Source organism: Phascolarctos cinereus, unplaced genomic scaffold (genome assembly GCF_003287225.1).
Source record: "Phascolarctos cinereus isolate Bilbo 61053 unplaced genomic scaffold, phaCin_HiC Scaffold_4;HRSCAF=312, whole genome shotgun sequence".
NCBI classification, from domain to species: Eukaryota; Metazoa; Chordata; class Mammalia; order Diprotodontia; family Phascolarctidae; genus Phascolarctos; species Phascolarctos cinereus.
The window spans coordinates 166,446,245-166,468,739 of record NW_027555847.1 but is presented as its reverse complement, the minus strand read 5'-3'; the positions used below and the strand labels follow the sequence as shown (position 1 = coordinate 166,468,739).

The 22,495-nt window shown below is 36.7% G+C and overlaps 1 protein-coding gene across 6 annotated transcripts in view; it reads right to left on the bottom strand.

Annotated features, from left to right (window-relative positions):
* The window catches only part of METTL22 (methyltransferase 22, Kin17 lysine), a 36,390-nt gene that overhangs the window by 7,671 nt on the left and 6,224 nt on the right, over positions 1–22,495 (bottom strand). For 3 of the 6 annotated variants that reach the window (XM_020972987.2, XM_020972986.2, XM_020972988.2), the window contains exons 6-10: positions 20,989–21,060; positions 20,608–20,661; positions 19,669–19,749; positions 17,300–17,402; positions 15,444–15,612 (exon numbers count right to left, since the gene is read on the bottom strand). In XM_020972987.2, coding sequence (XP_020828646.1) covers positions 15,444–15,612; positions 17,300–17,402; positions 19,669–19,749; positions 20,608–20,661; positions 20,989–21,060 — 479 coding nt within the window. Of the gene's footprint in view, positions 1–12,217; positions 12,348–15,443; positions 15,613–17,299; positions 17,403–19,668; positions 19,750–20,607; positions 20,662–20,988; positions 21,061–22,495 lie in introns of those variants that run through there. The other 3 variants (XM_020972989.2, XM_078152769.1, XM_020972990.2) reach the window with 2 other exon arrangements.

Below are 22,495 nucleotides of genomic sequence, written 5' to 3'. Positions count from 1 at the left end.
TTAAAGGAAATATGGCAGTGAGGGTGAGAGGTTCAGTGGGTGAACAATGTGGAGAATGACTTTTCTATAGAGGTATTCACTGCTTATTGCTAAGGTCGCATCACCGTCATTTCTGATCAGCCACAATCAGACACACTGTAACTTGACTCTAACACAGTGACATCATTTTGGTTCTCTTCGAGAACAAAGGACAACAACCATTGCCATCTTATGGTGAGTATGATCCAGAGGCCCAGCATGGAAGCCATTCATTGTTTTCTGGGGAGAACTTATGTTGTACGATATTTTCCTTGCCAAATATTCAATTTCAGTAATAATTAAAGTCCTAGAAATAGGTTATCACTTGCAGTTCCGATCTCAATAAATGGAGGCACACCAAAGATCAAACAGCAAGTTGATGGCAGGGACAGAAGAATCTGAATCTCTGTTATGGAGGCAGCATGACAGTCTGGGGCATCTAGGTAGGTGGTGCAATGGATAGACTGCTGGGCCTGGAGTCAAGAAGGCCTGGAGTCATGGGGCGGCTGGGTGGTGCAGTGGATGGAGCATCAGCCCTGAAGTCAGGAGGACCTGAGTTCAGGTCTGGCCTCAGACACTTGACACTTGCTAGCTGTGTGACCCTGGGCAAGTCACTTAACCCCATTGTCTAGCCAAAAAAAAAAAGATCTGAGGTTCAAATCCACTTACTAGTTCAAAGATACTAGCTGGGTGACCCTGGGCAAATCATTTAATACTATCCATAAAATGAGGACAATAATAACACCTACTTCCTATGGTTGTTTTGAGGATAAAATGATATGTTATTAGTAAAGTACTTTGCATACCTTAAAATGCTATCTAGCTGCTAGCTCTTATTATTAGTTTAGTGCTCCTTATACTACACCACACTTTAAATATTTAACGGTTAAGACGCTGGCAGAGAGGGAGTTATCACTATCCTTTGGTAAAGTCCTTAAGTTCTTTATGCCTCCATAATTTCTAATACGCTGTTAGAAGAAGGACATTTGCTTCCATAAATAATGCTAAAGAACAGAAAGATGTGGTCAGCTTATGTATAGGCAAATTAGGCAGCTGCCTATACCTGGCGCATTTTGAGAGATGAAGAAATGTCCCTCAAATTCTTTTCCCATAATACCTGCCACTGGGTCTGAAATTCTCAGATAATGCTCACTTCTAAGGCTTTGAAGGTCCTGTTAAAATGTATTTGTTAGGGGCAGCTAGGTGGTGCAGTGAATAGAGCTCTGGCCTTGGAGTCAGGAGGACCTGAGTTCAAATCCAGCCTCAGATACTTAACACTTACTAGCTGTGTGACCCTGGGCAAGTCATTTAACCCCAGCCTCACCAAAAAAGAAAAAGTAAAATATGTTTGTTACCTGGGAAGATTATATATTGTTACTCCTTAGAATGTATGTTCCCGAGAGCAGGAAGTTTCATTTTTGTCTTTGTATCTCTCAGTGCCAAACAGTGTATCACACACAGTACATACTTAATGCTTATTGAATAACGAATTAGTACTCAATGACACCTTAGTAAGAATTAGATGGGGGGCAGCTAAATGGTGCAGTGGATAGAGCACTGGCCCTGGAGTCAGGAAGTCAGAAATCTTGCCTCAGATATTTACTAGCTATGTGACCCTGAGCAAGTTACTTAACCCTGATTGCCTCCAAAAAAATAAAGTTGAGGAAACTGAGGTGGAGATTGACTGCTAAAATTACATAGGTAGTTAGTGGTGGAGTTAGAACCTAGATCTCTTGAAACCCAACTCCATTGCTCTTTCCAGTGAATCACCAGATTCTTCTAATCTTACCACTGACTTCCTCTCCAAATCCTTATGATGTAAAGGCTGCCTAGGTGAAAAGTCCCTTAGCCTGCTAAAGTCTTTTTATACTAACTCAGTTCCATCTCAGCAGCCCGTAAGCTGTAAGATCTTTCAGTATTGTAGCTCATTAGATTTTCTTTTTTAATCACCACACACAACAAGCCCCTCAGTCACACATGAGCTACCTTCCCCTCCTCACCACCTTTTACCCTGTGGCCCTGAGAATCAAGCTTGGGGTTTTGTTTTAGGTCTTTTTTCTTCGTCCTTTTCAATTCTAAGCATAGGTGGTGGAATCACCACTGGCCCAGATTTGAGTCATGGTGACCTTGAAGGCAGGATTCAAGGCCAGATGTGAAGCCAGGATGCCTGGGACTCATACCCAAAGGTGACTTTTGTTTGTAGCTTGGGACTGCGCTATATAGGAACTAAGCTAAACTGTGAACATAATCCCCCTTTTCTCCCCAGAATAGAAGTGGTATAGGGGTGATTATGCTCCCAGATTTGGGTAGGAGGTGTTTTTATGTTTATTCTTACCATTGTTTGACATAAACATTGCTTTGTAAAATCTTATCTCTTAAGTGGTTAAATGGAACTAGGCTACACCTCCTAAAATTGGGGGAACATTATAGATGGGGACTACAGTTAATGGCAGAAATCCTAGACACCCCCAAGCCTCTTTAAGGGTACTGGAGAACCCTAGGTGAGGGACAAAAATGTAACAATCTGGCCTTCAGGCAATAGGGGCCTGGATGGTCACTATTACATATATATTTTGTATTGACTTATTTATATGCATGTTCTGTCACCCAGGGCCCCCTTCTCAGCAGAATATGAGCTGCTTCTTCTCTTTTAATTTTTTTTGGCTAGGCAATGGAGTTAAGTAACTTGCCCAGAGTCACACAGCTAGTGAGTGTTATATGTCTGAGGCTGGATTTGAACTCAGGTCCTCCTGACTCTAGGGCCAGTGCTCTATCCACTATGCCACCTAGCTACCCCTAGAATGTAATCTTCTTGAGAGAGCCTTATTTTTGTATTCCCAGCATTTTGCACAGTGGCTGACATGTAGCATGTGCTTAATAAGTGTTTATTGAATTGAATGGAATTATAGCCTTGGAGAGGTCGAGTAACAAACCTGAATCTATGTTTCTTCATCAGTGATTTCAAGAGCTAATAGTTTCAACACCATGATAGGACACCAACTGTAGTTACTTCCTCTACTGTGCAGGAAATTCTATTGTCTTTTGTGTCAGGATAACTCAGGCCCACTAGTCAGCCCTCAATTTAAAGGGCCTAGTTTGTGTCTGAATAGGCACTATCACTATGTTTCAGACACATCACCAAGGCGTTATATCATTGATCTGGACCAAGTTTGTAGGAGGTTGGGAGTGATGGGGGAGGAGACAGTCTAAACTGATAGGGGTCTGTAGGGACAGGTCTCCTCCTTTTGGTGCCATCTTCCTTTGAAGGTTGGGCAAGAACATTGGTTATGAAGACCCTAATATCAAAACCTTGAAAGATGCTTTTCGGATCCCATGTCTTAGTTTTTTTTACTGTCTTACAAGAATGACTTTTGCTTTTGTTAATCTCCTCAATTCTATTTTCTTATCCTTGGGAGCACATTTCAATTATATATTTGAAGGAAGTGACATGTCTGGATCTTCTTCCCAATCTGAACATTTGAGCACATCAAACAACCCTATATTTGCAGGTTATTAAGTGCTGCCTGTAAATAAATTGTTCACTTGCTAAACTGCTTCTCTTCTGGATGTTTAGTATCTCTGTCCTCAGTTTCTTCAGCTTTAAAATACAGCTGGTTAGGCTAGATAATTTTGCAAATTTTCTCCCATTGCTAACAAGTCTAGGCATTTAAATAAACTTATTTAGGCTTTCTAATTTTGTCCATCTTAGCCTTGGTTCCTTGACAAAAAGCACATAAGGCTAAGGGAACTATTTCCAGGCACCTGCCAATTATCTTCATGGAGAAAGGCTTATATTTAATCAGACTGCCATTACAAGGAATGTCTTTAGGACTACCACCTTTTTTTGGTGGGGATGAGGCAATTGGGGTTAAGTGACTTGCCCAGGGTCACACAGCCAGTGAGTGTTTTGTGTCCAAGGCCGGATTTGAACTCAGGTCTTTCTGACTCCAGGGCTGGTGTTCAATCTACTGGGCCACCTAGCTGCCTCAAGATTATCACTTTTAAAAAGCAATGGATAGAGCACTGGGGCCTAGAGTCAGGAAGACCTGGATTAAAATCTGACCTCAGACATTTGCTAGCTGTATGACCCTGGGCAAGTTACTTAACCCTGTTCACCTCAGTTTCCTCATCTGTAAGATGAGTTGGGGAAGGAAATGGCAAACTACTCCAGTATCTTTGCCAAGAAAACCCCAAATGGGGTCATGAAGATTTGAACACAACTGAACAACAACATTTTTTCTATGATCAAGTTACTGGTTTAACTAAAATCAGGTTCTGTACTTGATATTTTGAATTGGAGGTATTTCTTACCTCCTGAGATACACAAAACTAAAAGGCAGAAAATGATTTTAAAAGAGGAAAACCACATGGACAGAGAGATAGAGTTTATGGAGATGGCTGTCACAAGGTAGGGAAGAGCATGGTGTAATGCAAAGGAGAGCTCTAGGCTCAAATTTCTCCTGTTATTTTTACTAGTTTTGTGATCGTGGGCAGATCATGTAACATATCTGGGCCTCTTTCCTTATATGCTCTGAACCTGGAGTCAGGAACACCTGATTTTGAATGCTTCCTCAGATACTTATTAGCTGCGTGATCCTGGGCAAGTCACTTCCTCATCTGTACAACGCAGATAACAACATCACTCACTTTACAGAATTGTTGGGAGGATCAAATAGGCAAAACGTAAAGCATTCTGCAAACCTTAGAGTTAGTTAGTATTGTTAGTAATACAGCCACAGTGGTGCTGTCCTGCTGTTTCACACTCAATGTACCATCACCTGTCTCTGTGGCTCTGCCCTGGCTATCCCATATATCTGAAATGTTTTCCTCACTCACTTGTGGCTCTGAGAATCTTGGGCCTTCTTTGTCTCTTACCTGGACTATTGTAGTAGCTTTCAAAATGGCCTACATCCTTTCAGTCTTTCCCCTTCCAATCCATCTTTCATACATCTAAGGATACATGAATATCCTTATACATCTAAGGCTACATCCTCATACATCATTATTCTTTATATATCTAAGGACAAATCAATATCCTTAGAACACAGATCTGAGCCTCAGACACATAACACTTACTAGGTGTGACTCTGAGCAAGTCACTGAACCCCAATTGCCTCAGCAAAAAAAAAAAAAAAGGACACAAATCTGACCAAGATACTTTCTTACTCAAAAATAATCAGTGGCTTACTATTGCCCTTAGGATAAAATTACAAAAAACTCAGCTTGGTATTTGTAGTTGTGATTCTCTATAGTCTGGTTCCCATTTACCTCTCTAGTCTTATTGCATATTACTTCCCTCTTCACCCACTATCTTTTGTATCTTTTGTTCCTATCAAACAGGCTGGCTAGTTCTTTTTCTAACACAAAATTCTATCTCCTGCCTCCATGCCTGGTTACCTTCAAGACCCATCTCAAATGCAACTTTCTGCAAGAGGTCTTTATCAATCTCCCCAGCTGCTTTTGCCTTCTTCTAAGGCAAGGGTTCTTCATCTGTTTTTGTGTCATGAAAGTTTTGGCAGTCTGGGGAAGCCTATGGACTCCTCAGAATAATGTTTTTAAGTAGATAAAATAAAATACAAAGTATTGCAAAGAATGCCAATTATATTGAAATAGTTATAAAAATATTTTTAAAAGAAGCAAGTTCATAGACCCCAGTTTAAGAATCTATTTTGTATACACCTGTTTATATGTGTCTGCTCCCTTAGAATGTAAGTTCTTTGAGGACAAAGACTGTTTTTAAATTTTCTTTGTGTCCTTAGCATTAGCAAAGTGACTAATACATAGTAAGGACTTAATAAAGGCTTGTTCATTGATTTAAGCGAATAAAATTTGTCCTTTATCAGCAATGTTACTATGTGTTAGGGGAAAAAAAACCCAAATTCTTTAGAATGTATGGGTTGGGGGTGGGGCAGGGACAAGGTTTATAAAAGTATTGACCACCATTTCTCATCCCTTAAAAATCTTGTTCATGGAGATTTTATTTCATTGTTATTGTACAATTCCCAGAGGTGTTACTGGTAGATGTTTAGCAATCAGCTCGGCCAGAAAAATGTATGTAGGACACACTTTTAAGTTGAATCTGCATTAACATTTTCTCCATCACTTTCTTAAGTCTAGACAATTAACAAAACAATAAATCAAGCCTAGACTAATAGCATTTGCTGATTTCCAAGGTAAATGCTCACATTGCAAACTAAACAATTGTGAGGGGTAGGGGTTGGCTCCAGCAGACCCCTGGATAGTTCCCAACTACTGAGTAATCATTCACCTTAGATTCAAGATTTCCCTCTAGGAGCTAGTTATTCAAACCTCTCTTTTTCAGTCTAATCTTACATTGACAAAAGTATGATTCATGATGGTAGGGGAAACAATTAGCTAACCAGTCAATGGTTTAAGGAATTGAATTTTCTCCTGGGTGACTCTCCAGGAGGTGTTTATTTGTTAAAGGATAAGAGGCTGCAATTTAATATACGGTCCTAAGACTTAGAGCTGGAGGGGACTCTAGAGGTCAGCAAGTCCAACCCACTCACTTTACAGATGAGGAAACTGAGGTACAGTGAGCTTGTGACTTGCTCAGGGCCACACATTTAGTATATGACAGATAGAATTCAAACCTAGGTCCTCTGACGCTAAGTCCAGCTCTCTTCTCATAGCACTGCTCTGCCTCCATGCAGCATTTTACTTCCAATGGGAGAGGGTCAGCTAGTCGGAAGTCATATGCTAGTATGGCTGTATGGATTGCATGTTAGTACTCTGTAAGCTTGTTTAATGTTGTAAAGATGAAGGCCAAATTTGCTATGCTATTCCCATCTATTTTCAAACAAGCATAAAGCAAATTGAAATATGAAGCAAGTAGGAGGTACAGTGGTCAGCCTGAGTTTTTTCATCTGTAAAATGGAGATAACAATAGCCCTACCTCACAGGGTTGTTGAGGGGGATCAGTAAGGCAATATATGTAAAGTACTATATGAATGTTAGCTATTATAAAGCTTAAAAGTATTCTCTCTAGTCACCCTTAATCCCTAATTTATGGGCCTACACAGTATATACATACATACACACACAGTACATATGTGTATACATATGTATATATACTACATATATCCATATACATATATACATATGTATATATATGTGTGTGTATGTATATATACATATATATACTTACATACATACATACATACATACAAATACATACACAGTTCTAGAATCCTCCCATGTTATGCTACATTTTGGTTTCAACCAGGAGAACTAAGTAGAATTTTCTATAATACTAGGGACTATTAGTGAAGTGCCAATTCTTTCTCTACCTTCTAGAACTATTCCTCTGAATTTAATTGTTCCAAATCTTTGTTTTGGTGGTCAAAGTTGATAGATAAAAAGTCATATTAATGAAAACAACAAAAACCTTTAGAAAATTTCTTCCCCATGCCAGTCTAGAGGGACAGAAATTTGGTACTTTTCAAAATTATCTGTATACTTAAACTAAATTTAAAGCCTTTCCTTAAATGTTTTATGGTATTTTTTGGGTGGTGGTGATAATTTAAATTCAACTTCTTTTATAAGATTGCCCGTCATAATACAGAAAACTTTGATTAATTGCACTTATTGTAGGCCATCCTGTCTTTAAACTTTCCCATTTCTATCAAGGGAAACACCATCCTTCAATTTCCCAGGTTCACAACTTTGGAGTCATCCTTAATTCTTACTTCTCCATTGATCTCTATATCCCATCAGTTGCCAAGTCTTATTGACACTACTTCCAAAACATCTCTTGCATTCATTCTCTTATCTCTACTTGCACAAACTCTATCCTATCTTGGGCCTCCATTATCTTTTATCTGGACTACTGCAACAACTTTCAAATTGGCCTCCCTCCTTCTAGTCATTCCCTTTCCAAGCCATCCTTCACACATTTCCTCAATTAATAGCCTTAGAACACAAATCTGACCATCTCAGTCCCTCACTCAAAAATGTTCAGTGGCTTTCTGTTGACCTTAGGAGAAAATAAAAAAAACTCCTCAGTTTGGCATTTATGGTCCTCTACAGCCTGGTTCTTCACTTACCTTTCTAGTTTTATTGCAATCATTCCCCCTTTTTAATACTCTGTTCCTGCAAAACGGGATAGCTAGCTAGTCCCTTAACATGATATGCCATCTCCTGCTTTGCGTAAGTGCTACTGCATTTCTGGAAAAATTGGAATCCTTATCTTCCTTCAAGACACAACTCAGTTGTCAGCTCTACAATGAAGTATTTCCCCTTCTCCCTGTTTAGTGCTCTAGACTTTTAAAAATTACCTTGTACATACGTATCTGTACACATGCCATATATGCTGTATTCCACTCCCCCCCACCCCAAGAGAATAAAAGTTCCATGAAGGTAAGGACTATTTTCGTTTTTAATCCTCAGCACCTGGCACGGAGCAGGGACTTAATATTTGTTGACTTGAGTGCAATTGCTCTTGATTCTTCCTTATTTAGTCTATTCAAATGATATTAAAAATCATTACTACATAATTAAAAAAATTTTTTTTCAATTAACAAGCATTTATTTTTCTCCCTTCCACCTCCCCATTCTCCATTGAAAGGGAAACACAAAACCTATGCATAGTCAAGCAAAACAAATTTCCACCTAGGCCATGTTTAAAAATGTAGTGCTACAAATTTTGATTTCTGCTTTATAGTATAATTTGAAGTCTGGAAGTGCTATCTCCCCTTCACTCCTTTTCATTGTTTCCCTTGTGATTCTAGATCTTTTGTACTTCCAAATAAATATTATTGGTCAGGCGTTGCAAAATATCCTACTAATAGTTTGATATAGCATTAAAGCTACAAATTAATTTAGGTAGTATTGTCATTTTTATTATATTATCATGGTCCAGACACAAGTACTGCATATCCTTCAAGTTAAGTAGCTTTTTATTTCTTTAAGGAACACTTTGTAATTCAATATAATTATAGAATTGAAATGAATTGTAATGCTTAAGGAACGGGGGAAGGAAAAAGGGTAGGAGGATGGAGAGAGAAGGTTGTGTTAATTGAATTTATACTTGCATGATCTTCTTCACAGGGTTCCATAAGGAAAAATGAGAATATAATGCATGTGAAAGCACCATATGTTAAAACGCTTTAAGAGAACTGTGATTTCTCTGGATAACTTCCTTTACCAATACACAGCACAGTTTGTCCTCATCTTCAGACATGGCTTTGAGTTGCCTTGACTAAAAATATTACTTCATGGTCAATTGCTTTAATATTTGAGGTTGGTTCTTTGATGGCAGTGTGCTGCTAGTTCCATTACAGTTTGGTAGGACCACCTGTCAGAATTTGAGCTCAAAGGCTATATGAGACCACCTTCATGCCAAGATAAGGCATGGAAGACTATACTATGAACAAAAGTTATGACACAGTAGACTGGGTTGATGATTCCTAGAAACTTTGAAAGTTGGTTTTTTGATAAACCCCTGATACAAAGTTTATCCTTCTTATAATCTGTCTCTTTCCTAAAAACACACTCTGGGGGCGGGGGTTGAGGGTCTGAGTGAGGGAAGTGAATATTAGATAGCTGAAACCTGGTCAATCAAGGTTTTGCTATATGAAAAACTGAAACTGAAATAGGAAATTCAACCTTGCAAATCTGCAGGCTCAAATGAAAAAATCCTATTACCTGAAAGCTAATTTAGTAAGTCCCAAACTTTAATTTATGTTCTTGATTTATAAGGCAAGCACTAGCCCTTGTAACCTTAATGCAAAACTGAAATTTTAATGTAATTAAGGCTATTTTACCAGTTGGCACTAAGAAAAAAAAAAGCAACGTGTAGCAGTTCATGTATCATTAACAATACTGGTCAAATTCATTCCTTGTTTGGAAAGCTGTTTTCAAGAAAGAACTGCTAGAGATTAATGCCACAGTGAATTCCCAGTAAATTATACATGGCCCTACCTTCCCAGAACTGCATTTTCTACCTTGATTTTTGATAAGACATTTCAAACTCACAGATCCTAAAAACTAAAACCTTCAGATCAAAGCTCCACTATTTTAGTACCTTCTTCAATACATGCTATCGCATATTGATGAAACCCCATCTTTTCACATATAACATTCTGAAATGCTAGAACATACCACAAAATGAGCCACTAGCCCAATTAATTATCACAACATTCAGAAGGTCTGGATATTTTAAAATATTGGTGCAAAGCAGCTTAAGCTCCATTAAACTGAGGAATCCAGAATTAAGCTGTAAAGCAGAGCGATAACATCGCATTTAGACTCCAAGGAGTGGGAATCTGATGATGTTTTGAATTACAGTGGTATCAAGATTAATTCCTGGCCCCATTTAAAAGAAACATTCAATCTGAGTTGTTTACACATAAAACCCGAGTCTACACTAATGCATCAGGTGAATGCCTTGACAATTCTATTGCTCTATGTAAATTACATTTATAGGCATGTACCTAGCAAGGCTGTGAAAATGTCAGTGTTAGCACTGAAATATAACAAGGTGGCACATCCGGTTGAAGCTCAGATTGCCATTCTAAACATTAATTCTCAGTATCATCCACAGCTACTGTGTCGTGATCTGCCACCTTCCTTAATTAAAGATAAGTATTTCAGTGAGTGATCTCTTAAAGAAAACTTGCAATGTATGAACTGTCTCTGGCCTATCAGGTCTTGCTCACTTGGTATAGATTTAAAAGTTAGGCAGGAATACCTCTTATGGATTTGTAGTAGAAAAATTGGATATGAATATTTTAGGAACAAATTTGGTAAGGATACAGATGCATAGGTAAGCAAGAAAGGTCTGTTATTTCACTGAGACACACAAACACAGAGAGAAAGAGACAGAGATTTGCTAGGTATTTGTTTACTTAGTGAGTAAGCTGTGTAAAGAACATGTGAACTTGAAGGAGAAGGAAGCTATTCCTTTATTGGCTATTCTCTTGCCATTCAGTGAGAAGTGATGACAGGTACAGGAATAAAGAGCATCCAGTGGTCGGCAACAAGAGTTAATACAATCAAAAATAAGAAAACCTGGCCATCTGATGACACATCAGTTAAAATTATCTAGCTTCTGTGATAAAATACCAGTCAGTTGGCAATCCTACCTTGAGCCAATGGAGATACCCTCATTATCAAGGGCCTAAGGTTTAGCACTACTTCAAAAAAGAAAAGGAAAAAAAAAACCTAGTACAGCATCAGAAGAAATTATAGCCCTACACACTCATATACACATACGTCCATACATATATGTAAGTATGTCTGTATATCAGATTACACATATACACAGATGAGACAGGAATTAGGTTGGAGTAATAGGAAACAAATCAGGCAGTTTAGATTAAGAGAGTAAAGGTCAGATAAATAGAGTACAAAGGAGTGAGCAGCTTTGGTGTCTGCTTCAAAGGATGAAGAACATTTACCTGATTTTACTCACAAATCACCCTAAGGTTTTAAAAAGAAGAAGAAAGAGAAATTCTGACAATGGCTTTTGCTTCTTGCACCAGAAGTGGTGATGCAGTGGCATGGAGTCAGACTTACGTGCTGTAAGCCCTGGACATATTAATGATTTGTGACAGAGAGAAAATATAAATAACAGGAGCAAATGACTCTTTAGTGTTGATTATTGCAAATACACACAAGCTGTTAACACGGCAAGCACAAAAGCAGCAATACTGAGAAAAACACTAGTATAAGCCTATAATTAGTCTATCCCAGGGTTGGGGCACCTGTGACCTTGAGACCACATGTGGCCCTCTAGGTCCTCAAGTGCAGCCCTTCAGCTGAATCCAAACTTCACAGGACAAATCCCCTTAATAAAAGGATTTGTTCTGTAAAACTTGGACTCAGTTAAAAAGGCCACACTCAAAGACCTAGAAAGCTACACGTGCCTTGAGACTGCAGGTTCCCCACCCCTGGTCCAGCCGCCATTGAAATGCAGTAATGGTACCTGAGCAAGAAAGAGGTAAGAGAATTCTCTCAACTGAATAAAGGTAGGACTCAATGTCTTCAGGAGGCTTCACAAATGACAAGTAAAGATGGCGGCAATTAAATAATTCTCACTCAGCTTAGACGAGAGATAATGCTCTCAAGGCTGTATGGAACAGTGTTATACAGCAGAAAAAATCACAAAAATTCAAAAATGATTAGACTGCACTAGGCACATTAGCCATTTTTAATTACAAAAACTAAAGCAAAATAGTTTGGTAGCTTTTGATTTTATTGAAGATACAGCTTAGAAAGAACTATAGTAAACAGACTTAGGGGAATATTTTCAGCCTTGTTCACATGAGAGATCAACTTATTGGAGCAGCAACAATCTTCCAGAGTTCCTGCAAGGGGAGAGCAGATTTTAAACCTGAATTCTGGTCACTAAGATGAAAATGTCAGTTTAATATAGGGAATCCATTAGCATAAGAGATTTTTAAACCTTATATAAACCAACATATTCTATCAGTACCATAAAGATTGTTTTAGGAATTGGGGAATTTGTTATTCTGAGATATTCTCATCTAATTATAGCAAGAAAAGTTGAATATATATATAATACTCTTGCAATATAAAAGACATTTGGGATTCAAACAATTAAAAATGCCAAAATGAGTGTCATCACAATTTCTACATTTTAAGGGGTCTTAAACACAATGTACTGCGGCTGATGAATCTTGTATAGAGTTTTTCTTTTGTTATACGCTGTTACCCTTAAAGCCTGCAGGTGAATGTAAAACAGTACACCATTTCTCTATAAAAAACTCATTTGCTAAGAATATGCTTAGGACATCCAAATATCAAACTTTTTAATTTAGAGAAATACTGAAAAGTAGAAACATTCAAATGATTTCCACTTCTATACCTGAGCTTGTCAACAGGAAGGTATGCCTATCATGTAAGAAATACATATAAACACACATATAACTTTGCCTTCACATAACATTTATGTAGAATTTGAGCAGGTTATCTATCCATAAGAGTGCATAATGCAAGTTACTATACAGATCAGTAATACTTTTAATAAAACAGGGAAAGTTCATGTAATTTATAATTTATAAACATTTGCTACAAAAAAAATCATGCCAATCCAGTTTTGATTCAAATTCTGCCCAAATGTACCATTCAAATACGGAGTACCCCTAAATGTTGATAATACTTAAAGGCCAGTTTTTTTTAAAGGGAAAAAAGTCACTAGTTTCCTTCTCTTATAATGGGATTGAACTTTTTTGATGTAAGAAAAATTTCTCCCATTTAAGACAATAGCAAAACTTAGCAACTATTTCCTCTGTTTCTTGAAATAGCATTAAATACGAGGGTCCAATATATGCTTTTCAATGAATGAACAAATGTACATTATAAAAGCAGGCATTAGAAAAGACAATGTATTAAAATGCTTGCAAGTGTGTCACTGAGGGCTAACCTCAGTGTAGGTGGGTAGGAAGCTATCTTTATAGAATGATCAAATAATAGACATAAAGAGAATAAATGCAAATAAATACAAAGTAGTTAAATACAAGGTAATTTGAAAGGAAAACACTAGTTTTGGAGTCAGGAAGGGTTTCAAGTAGAATGTGGTATTGGGGCTGCATCTTAAAGGCAAAGAGGGATTCTATGAAGTGAGGAGGGAGTACAATCCAGCTAGTAGAAGAGCAGGGACAAGAGATGGAGTGTTGTGTGTGTGTGTTAATATTTGATTCTATAGGCAAAAGAGAGACACTGCAGATGAATGAGTAGGGTTAATGATACGGTCAGATCCAGGCTTAAGGAAATCACTTTGGCAGTAGTATGGAGGGTAGATTAGAGTGGGGAGAGATTTGAGTTGGGGAAACCAATTTAAATAACCTAGATGAGAGGTGATGAGAGCCAAACTAAGGTGTAGTTGTGTAACTAGAGAGGAGTCAGACATAAGAGATGTTGTGAACAAAAAAGTGGAAAGATTGGTTGGCTTTCTGGATACACGGGGCGAGAAAGAGAGAGAAGCTGATATGGCTGAGACAATGAATCTGGGAGACTAGAAGGATGGTGGTTTCTTCAAAAGAAATAGGAATATTTAGAAGAGGGATGAGTTGGAAATGGGGGAAAGAAAATCAGTTCTGTTCTACACATGTTGAGTTTTAAGATGTTTTCAGGTTTTTTTGTTCAGTAGTTTTCAGTTGTGTCTGACTCACTGCAACTCTATTTGGAGTTTTCTTGGCAAAGAGACTGGACTGGTTTGCCACTTCCTTCTCTAGCTTGTTTTACAGATGAGGAAACTGAGGCCAACAGAGCTAAGTGATTTGCCCAGGGTCACACAGCTAGTAAGTGTCTGAGGCCGGCTTTGAACTCAGATCTTCCTGACTCTAGCCCTGGTGCTCTATCTACTGCACCTATCTACTACTACTAGCATCTCCTACTAGTAGTTATTCCCCAGTATACCCAGCATGATATATCCAATAGGCAATTAGTGGTGCTGGAATGCAGTTTAGACAGAGAATGGGGTTTAATATATATATTTGGGAGCAATCTGCTTGGAAATGATAATCAAATCCATGTAAGCTGATGAGGTCACTGAGAACATGGAGACAGAAGAGTGGGGGGATCTAGGATAGAGCTTTGGGAAACATTCACATTTAGGAGGCATGATATGGATGATGAACTAGCAAAGGAGACTGAGAAGTAGTCAGACACATCAGGGAAAAACCAGGAGAGATTAGTGTCATGAAATTCCAGACAGCAGAGAGTAGAAGGAAAGGATAGTCAATAGTATTGAATGCATAAGTGATGTCAAGAAGGATGAGAACAGAAAAAAAAATCATCAGATTCGGTAGTTTAGAGCACTCTTAACTCTGGAAAGAGCAATTCAAGTTACCAGCCTTCCTAGAAAACTGAAATTCAAATTATTAGTTACTCTTTTAGGTTAAAGCTCTGAAGGTATTATTATGTTAAAAAAAATAATACCTATTAATATACTTTAGGCTAATAATCAGATTAGTCCTTTAAAGATGGCAAGGTTTATAGAGAAGGGGCACTGACACGCAGATCACTTTTTACTGAAAGAATATTGGGAAACATCTGGAGGTTGTGATGATGTTACAGAAGACCTCAGCTACAGTGGCAAGCCTTAGGTTGCTCAGAAGGGTAAACAAACAGAAGGGTACTGGGTCCCTGGGAGGGTGGAGGGGAGGAGTGGCCAAAAAGGAGAACAGAATTGAAAAGGAGAAAAGGGAGGAGGAAATGCCAAGCGTGATGGTTGTATACTTCATAATTTTTACACCCCAGTCCCTGGATGCTACTATCAAAGCAGAGAGAAAACTTTCTTAAAGTACAGTAATTAAGAAGTTTCAGTTTGGAGTTCTTTTGGCACATTCAAGTTTTTTTTTTCTGCTGACTAAACAGCTTAGTGGCAAAGCAATTAACTCAGCACATTACTGCTAGTTTACTAAATGAATGGCACTTACCAACTGCTCTATACGTTCATAAACAAGGAACTGGGGGAAAGTAGCTTCAATTGGCTCTATAATAAACTTCATTTTGCCATCTCTGAGTTTCTCTAGCTCATTTAGGGAAAATCGAAAATGATTGTAAGCTTCACATGTAATGTCGAAATGTCTAAGTGTGAAGTTTAGTCTGGAAAAAACAAAGAACCATGTGTTACATTGAGGAATTTCTCAAGACATGCTTTTCTTCCATAATACTTAGAGACATTGCCAACTTTACTTCACTAATTATTTGACACTACCCCGAACAATATCAGCTTGAATATCAATTTCTTTATATGCTTCTATCCCTTTTTTCTCCCTGACTGCTTTTGGGATTAGAGAGAAGTCAGGCTAGTAAGCTCCATATTTTTGAAAATAACCAGAGTTGATAGGCTAAAATTAAAGCTCCCCATTTAGATGGGCAGTTAAAATCTGTTTCAGGATAATTATGATTTCATTATTCCTTGGATCCTCTTTCTTTCTGATTTCTGGGCTGGGTCACAGTAGACTTCAATTCTGGGTTAATAATTCTATTGCTATCTCTGTAAAATGAAGTAGTTCAAATGCCAACTGCTGAATCTCTTTGCTTGGTAAAATCCAAATTCATTAAACCTTTATTAAAATGCTTACTAAGTGAAGAGCTGTGGGAAAAATTCAAAGATGATACTGGATATACAATGAGCAACAATCTCCTAAGAAAAAAATGGAAGAAAAAGAAAAAAATGTGTATGTTCTATTAGAACCACTGTAAGTGCAATTCTCTCTGCTTATCTTTATTACACAGGTCTGAAACCAAAACTTAGGTCATTTTTCACACCAGTGAAATTGCCCTATCATTTGAAAATATACAATGGCAAATGTTCTGTATATGTAGCACAAACACCATGTATATCAATACCAATGAAAATCAGCACAAATGAGCTTATTTCCTCAGGCCCCAAGCTCCAAACAGCAGAGACCTTGCAGGTACAATTTAGTCTGAAAACTGAAGTAATATAGTTGTACTTCAAATGCCCGGGGGGGAAATGTAGTGATGCTAAGGAGTAAAGAGAAATATTTTAAAGTTCACTTGACAGGGGGAAAAAATTACTGCCAGAGTTGTATATGTTTATTTCCAGAGTCTTTCACTTATATATCTGATGTACACACCTTTTTTATTTGTTCCTTCCTATGCTAAGTATTAGGAACCCAGAGCAGGGAACTCTATAGCACTTGAGCCTTCCTGACTTAGGGTCTCTACTAGGTATAAAGCAGTCAGAGATTCTGTGGAAGAGGGAAGGAAGCTGAACCCTGAAAAATGGCGAAGAGTTAGACAGGTAGATGAGGTAAAGAGGTTTAAGACAAAGTTCTTAAATTGCATGATTGGGGAAGTGGTGCTGTTGACAAATATTAAGTTAGAAAGAACTTGTTTGTGAGGAAAGATAAATTTGCTTTTGGAAATGCTTAACTTTAAATGATGCTAGGAGATCTAATAGAAATGTTTAGTAGGTAGTTGGAGGTATGAGACTAGAGTTTGAGTTAGGAGACAGGAAGTAGATTTTTGGGCCATTAGCATTAAGGGATAATAATTAAAGCTATGAGAATGGATTTTATGAGTAAGAATATATGTATGTATACATACATATATATTCTCCCTCATAGAATGCATATATACACATACACACACATACACATACACAGAGATACATATACACGTGTGTGTGTGTGTGTGTGTGTGTGTGTGTGTGTGTATGGAGAGAGAGAGAGAGAGATTTAAAAGCAAATTTTAGCTGATCTGTGAAAAAAATCTTAAATGTTATCAATGTCATATACACAGAATATGAGGCCAAACGTACCTTTTCTCTATTGATAAGTAGATTGTACAAGCATTTTTCAAATTGTGAGTAATTCTGTAGAGTGTTTTAAATAAAGCATCTGTGAGGTCATCATCATAAAAAACTGCAAAAAATTTAAAAAAAATAGTATATTACCACTTGAAAATTCTCATGCTTCTTATGGAAATAGTTACCATAAAAAAGGTAACATACAGTCTTTTTTTTTAGCTTGAAAATAATATGTGGAATTTATTATATGCTTTTTTCTTTATATATTCTTTTTTTCCCAATTATGTATAAAGACAATTTTTAGCATTCATTTTTACAAGATTTTGAATTCCAAATTTTTCTCCCTCCCTCCCCTCCCCTCTACCTAAAATGGTAAAAAATTTGATATAGGTTATTATATATGTGCAATTATGTAAAATATATCTCCATACTACTCACAGCTGTAAAAGAAGAAACAGACCAAAAGGGAAAAAAAAACATGAAAAAAATAAAGCAAAATTAGTATATTTGATCTGCATTCAGAATCCATCAGCTTTTCATCTGGATGTGGAAAGCATTTTTCACCATGAGTCCTTTGTAATTGTCTTGGACCACTGTATCGCTGAGAAGAACTAAGTCATTCATAGTTGGTCATCATACAATGCTGCTGTTACTGTGTACAATGTTTTCCTGGTTCTGCTCATTTCACTTTGCATCAGTTCATATAAGTCTTCCCAGGTTTTTATGAAATTTGCCTGTTCATCATTTCTTATTGCACAATAGTACTCCATTACATTTACGTACCACAACTTATTCGGTCATCCCCCAATTGATGGGCATCCCCTCAATTTCCAATTCTTGGCCACTACAAAAAAAGCTGCTACAAATATTTTTGTACATGCATGACCTTTTCACTTTTTTATGACCTCTTTGGGACACAGATCTTGTAATGGTATTGCTAAATCAAAAGATATGCAGTTTGGCTGCCCTTTGGGCATAGTTCCAAATTGCTCTCCAGAATGGTTGGATCAGTTCATAATTCCACCAACATTTCATTAATGTCCCAATTTTCCCACATCCTCTCCAACTTTTATCATTTTCCTTTTTTGTCATATTAGTCAATCTGATAGGTGTGAGATGGTACCTCAGAGGTGTTTCAATTTGCATTTCTCTAATCAAAAGTGATTAGACAAATGGTCAAGGGATATGAACAGGCAGTTTTCAGATGAAGAAATTAAAGCTATCTATAGTCATATGAAAAAATGCACTAAATCACTATTGATCAGAAAAATGGAAATTAAAACAATTCTGAGGTACCACATAACACTTATTAGATTCGCTAACATGACAAACCAGGAAAATGATAAATATTGGAGAAGATGTGGGAAAACTGAAACACTAATGCATTGTTGGTGGAGTTATGAACTGATCCAACCATTCTGGAGAGCAATTTGGAATTATGCCCAAAGAGCTATAAACCTGTGCATAACCTTTGACCCAGCAAAGGTCTATATCTGCTACTAGGTCTATATCTCAAAGAGATCATAAAAAAGGGAGAAGGACCCACATGTACAAAACTATTCATAGAAGCTCTTTCTGTGGTGGCCAAGAATTGGAAATTGAGGGGATGCCCATCAACTGAGAGATGGCTGAAAATGTTGTGGCATATGAATGTAATGGAATACTATTGTTCCATAAGAAATGATGAGTAGGCAGACTTCAGAAAAACCTGGAAAGACTTGTGTGGACTCATGCTGAGTGAAATGATCAGAATCAGGACATTGTACACAGTAATAGTAACACTGTATGAGAACCAACTTTGACAGACTTAGTTCTTCTCAGCAATGCAATAGTCTAAGACAATTCCAAAAGATGCATGATGGAAAATTCTATTCACATCCAGAGAAAGATATATGGAGTCTGAATGCAGATCAAAGCATACTTTTCTCTCTTTTTTTTTTGTCGTTTCTTCTTTCTTGTGGTTTTTCCCTTTGGTTCTAATTTTTTACAACATGATTAATATGGAAATATGTTTAGTATGATTTCATATGCATAGCCTAGATCAGATTGCACACCATCTTGGAAAGGTGGGAGGGAAAAAACTTAGAACTCCAGATCTTATAAAAGTGAATGTTGAAAATGAAAATAAATAAATATATAAACAAAATAAATAAAAAATATATATGTATAAACAGGAAAAAAAGAAAAAAGTGATTTAGAGCACTTTTTGAAAGAAACATATAGTTTTTAGAATTGAACTAGTACATCACTGAGCTACAGAACTGCCTGATCCTGTAATGATCAAGTCTGGAAACACCTCTGTAATTCAGAAAAGCAAGTGCAAGGAGTCACACTATACTAAGCATATGAAAAATCCTCTGTATGAAGTAATGTTTCCTTACCATCAGCTGCCATTATGACAGTAGTATGAGCATATAAGTCAGAAATTTCTTCTTCAGACCAACTGAAAGGAACTTGAGGATCTACCAAAAAAAAAAGGAAAAAAGAAGAGAGCATAGTGATTTCAACTTTCCCATCCTTATACCTTACCATCAAAAAAAAAATGTCAAATTCTTTAGCAAAAGAAGACAAAAGAAAAAAAAAGTAGCAGGAATGACCCATAAAGGAATGTGCTGATTTTGAAGTAAAGACTCAGAGTCTACATCTGAAGATACTTTAGAAAACCCACCCACCTGCCAAATAGCTATAACTCTTAACAGAGAAGAAGCTCAAATGGACTGGGAAGTCAGGAGAATTGGATTCTAGTCCTGATTCTTTTCTTAAATATCTATACAACCTTGGGAGTCATTTAATCCTTTTGGGTCTCAGCTTTCTCATCTGTAAAATACAAGGACTGGGCAAGGTTATTCATTAATCCAACAGCTACTAAGTAACTACAATGTGAAGAGCACAGTGATACCAGCAGAGGGAGACACAAATATGATTTAAGTCTAGATCCCTTTCAGCTATTCACCAAATTGTGGACTATGGGCACTTTTCTCTCTCAGTCACTTTGTTCCCATATTTGTCTTTAGTAAATCTAGCAAAGATGATAATTATTTCAAACTACAGCAGAGCCTCTGATTACTTATTCAGGAATAATTTCTTTTTTTTTCCAAATGCTTCTCTTTTTTTAATATCTTACTTTTATATCACATCCATTTCCCAATGTATCTCTTCTCCTCTCCCTTCAAAACAGACTTCCCTTTTAACAAAGAATAAAAAAAGAAAAAGTAAACCAGTAATCATTTCAAAGTAGATGATTTGTAACTATATTAAGGAAGAGCTGTCAGTTCAAAGGTCTGAAGCAAATATTTAAAATAATAAGAAAGCAAACTTACCGGTGCATAAGTCATCTTTCAACCAATCCAGTTCTTTAACCTTAATTACACCTCCTATTGGGCAAAAAAAAAATCCCAAATCATATATTAAAAGTTGGGAGAGGGAAGAACAATACATGCAGAAAAAAAATCTTCCTGAAACACTATAAGCTGAATAAATTTAAATCTAATAACTTGGAAAAATATCTCTTTTCCACTTAGCTGGTAGCATATACCAAAGAAAGTTGAAATCTAACATCTACAGTCACTGTATAGTGATTTTTTCCACTATTAAAAAGTTTGAATGGTGTTATTTCATTTTTACCAATAAACAAAACAAAATAAAAACCAGATTTAAAAAAAACCTTCTCACACAAGTGCAAAATATCAAGTGAACTTCACCTCCTGTTGCAGTCAGGTTCCTGTTTAGGGCAACATTCCGTTCGCACATAGCCAGGAGATCTTCACCCACATCTGAAAGTGCATGTTTACAAGCATTTTTCAGTATTAGAAATGATAACATTTCATATTTTAATGCCTTAATTTGGGGAGAGTCTTAATATTAAAGATAGGAATAAAATACAATTATAGAAGACCACCCGATGTTTATATATGGAAAGGGCACTGAAGGTACAGAAAAAATTCTCCAGTCTATCTCATTTCTGAAATCAGAAGAGATAACTCAATGACCTTAATTACGATTCTTGTTTTTTCTGAGTGTAATGAAGAACTGTCATGGTGGTTATACTAAAGTATATGCTTAAAAGAGAGCTAATCAGAGTGAGAACAGCTATTATTTAGTCACTGATCAAATTAAAATATTCATTTAAAATTCTATATTATCTCACCATTAGCTCTTCCCATCACTCATACTTGAAAGTCTCTAAGTCACTTCTGTGACACGGTCTTTCTCATTTGTTTCAACAGGAACTTACATCTGCTGCAATCATACTGACCTAATGAGGCTACAATTTTTTTTAAAGTAATTTTCAATTGAGACTACATTGTATCTGAGGCACATGGAAAATAAAGACTCTTATTCATGTATGCAGAAATACATATCAGTGCTTTTAATAATCTGTGTACAAGAAATCAATGGTACTTCTATAGTTCTGCGTTTGATAAAGAAAATCAACCATATGATCTGATCTGTCTTACGACACTACGACAAAGAGAAAAGATTAAAAAGTTGTCTTTCTTATATTTTGTAAGAGATTAAGAATAACAAATTGTAGTAGGCTCAACTCAAGCTAGGATTCTCAAAGTTTGCTAAGAAAAGACTGGAATAAGGAAGGGTTTATCTTGGAAATGAATCATTCTTCTAAATAATATACAGAACCTTCTTGACATCCTCTTTATTAGGGAATATTGAGTCTCTGATAAATAATGGCAAGAATTTTAATATAATGTTTATAGAGTCAGAAGTTTCAAAGAATATTCCTCTTGCTGCTATTTTGAATTATAGAAAATATGACCTATTCAAAATTTTGATTAATTTGGGCAAGAAATATTATATAATCATAGGATCTCATTTCAGAAACCAAAATCAAAATTAATAAACTTGAAATTAATATAGGTTTGTAGCATTTGGTTACAAGATCTAAACAATTCTTTTGTCAAATAGTTATGTCTACTATTGAAATTTTAAGTGACACATTTCCTAAAGAATTATTTTTTACAAAACAGTAACTTGCTTAATTTTTAATTTAAATGTCCTCAGGAAAAAAATAAAATGTTTTGGTTCCCAAATACAAACAAGAAAGAGAATATTCTTTCAAGGTGTTGAGTTGGCTTATTGTTTGCAGCAAGAGGAGGTGAGGGGGAAAGAGTTCAGGTAGCCAAATTACTCCTTCTAGCCTTGTTATCCCACTCACCACTACACGTTAGAAAATCCAAGATGGTAAGTGAT